The sequence below is a fragment of the Bison bison genome, unplaced genomic scaffold, assembly GCF_000754665.1.
Source record: "Bison bison bison isolate TAMUID 2011002044 unplaced genomic scaffold, Bison_UMD1.0 scf7180017864537, whole genome shotgun sequence".
In the NCBI taxonomy this organism is placed as follows: Eukaryota; Metazoa; Chordata; class Mammalia; order Artiodactyla; family Bovidae; genus Bison; species Bison bison.
Genome location: NW_011495085.1, coordinates 196,176 through 196,806, shown reverse-complemented (window position 1 = coordinate 196,806; position 631 = coordinate 196,176). Strand labels below are relative to the sequence as shown.

The following is a 631-nucleotide window of genomic DNA, read 5'->3' as shown; positions in this document are numbered from 1 at the left end:
TATGTTTAAGTGTGCCTTTCATACAAGAGCCTCATACCAGCCAGATAGTCACTAATACAAATGCCCTATCTCCATGTGACTTACCTAACCCATCACCAATATTAGTTAGACAAACAGACCAGATTGTGGTAGATCAACCTGCTGTTTTAAAAAAGTTGAGCATTTTTAATTGGTACTCACATAGCAGCCACACTCAAGTAAATGGCCACATTGAGCACTTTGCTACAACAGCTACATCTACTTCTCAGAATCACTTTGTATCCCCATTACAGAGCAGTTATTCCAGACTGATGGTTGAACCTTCTAAATTTCCAGTCAGGCATAGCGATATGTCAGGCCATGACAGTCCTTTTCCTAACCTGCAAGAGAGAGGCAACTCATGGTTCTCAGTGCCAACAACTGCCTCTTCTCTTTCAAGTCAGCTCATCAACAATCATTATATGAAAACCATGCTAATTAAAACTGACCTATCAAATACGTGTCAGATTATGGAGCCTAAGGAAGATTGAACTTTACGTTGGGAGATGTCAACAAATACCTACAATTCCTGTATTTGAACAAATAAATTTACATGTTCATCTTCATTAGTTTCATTTTTCTACTTTTTAAAACAAAGAAGAGTAAAATGAGG

General features: G+C 37.9%; 1 protein-coding gene across 1 annotated transcript in view; it reads left to right on the top strand.

Moving 5' to 3' along the window:
- The window catches only part of LOC104982681 (heat shock transcription factor, Y-linked-like), a 3,142-nt gene extending 2,633 nt beyond the window's left edge, over positions 1 to 509 (top strand). The window contains exon 2 of the mRNA XM_010832116.1: positions 11 to 509. Within this exon, the coding sequence (XP_010830418.1) occupies positions 11 to 509 (499 nt within the window). The remainder of the gene's footprint in view (positions 1 to 10) is intronic.
- Positions 510 to 631: the final 122 nt, after the last annotated feature.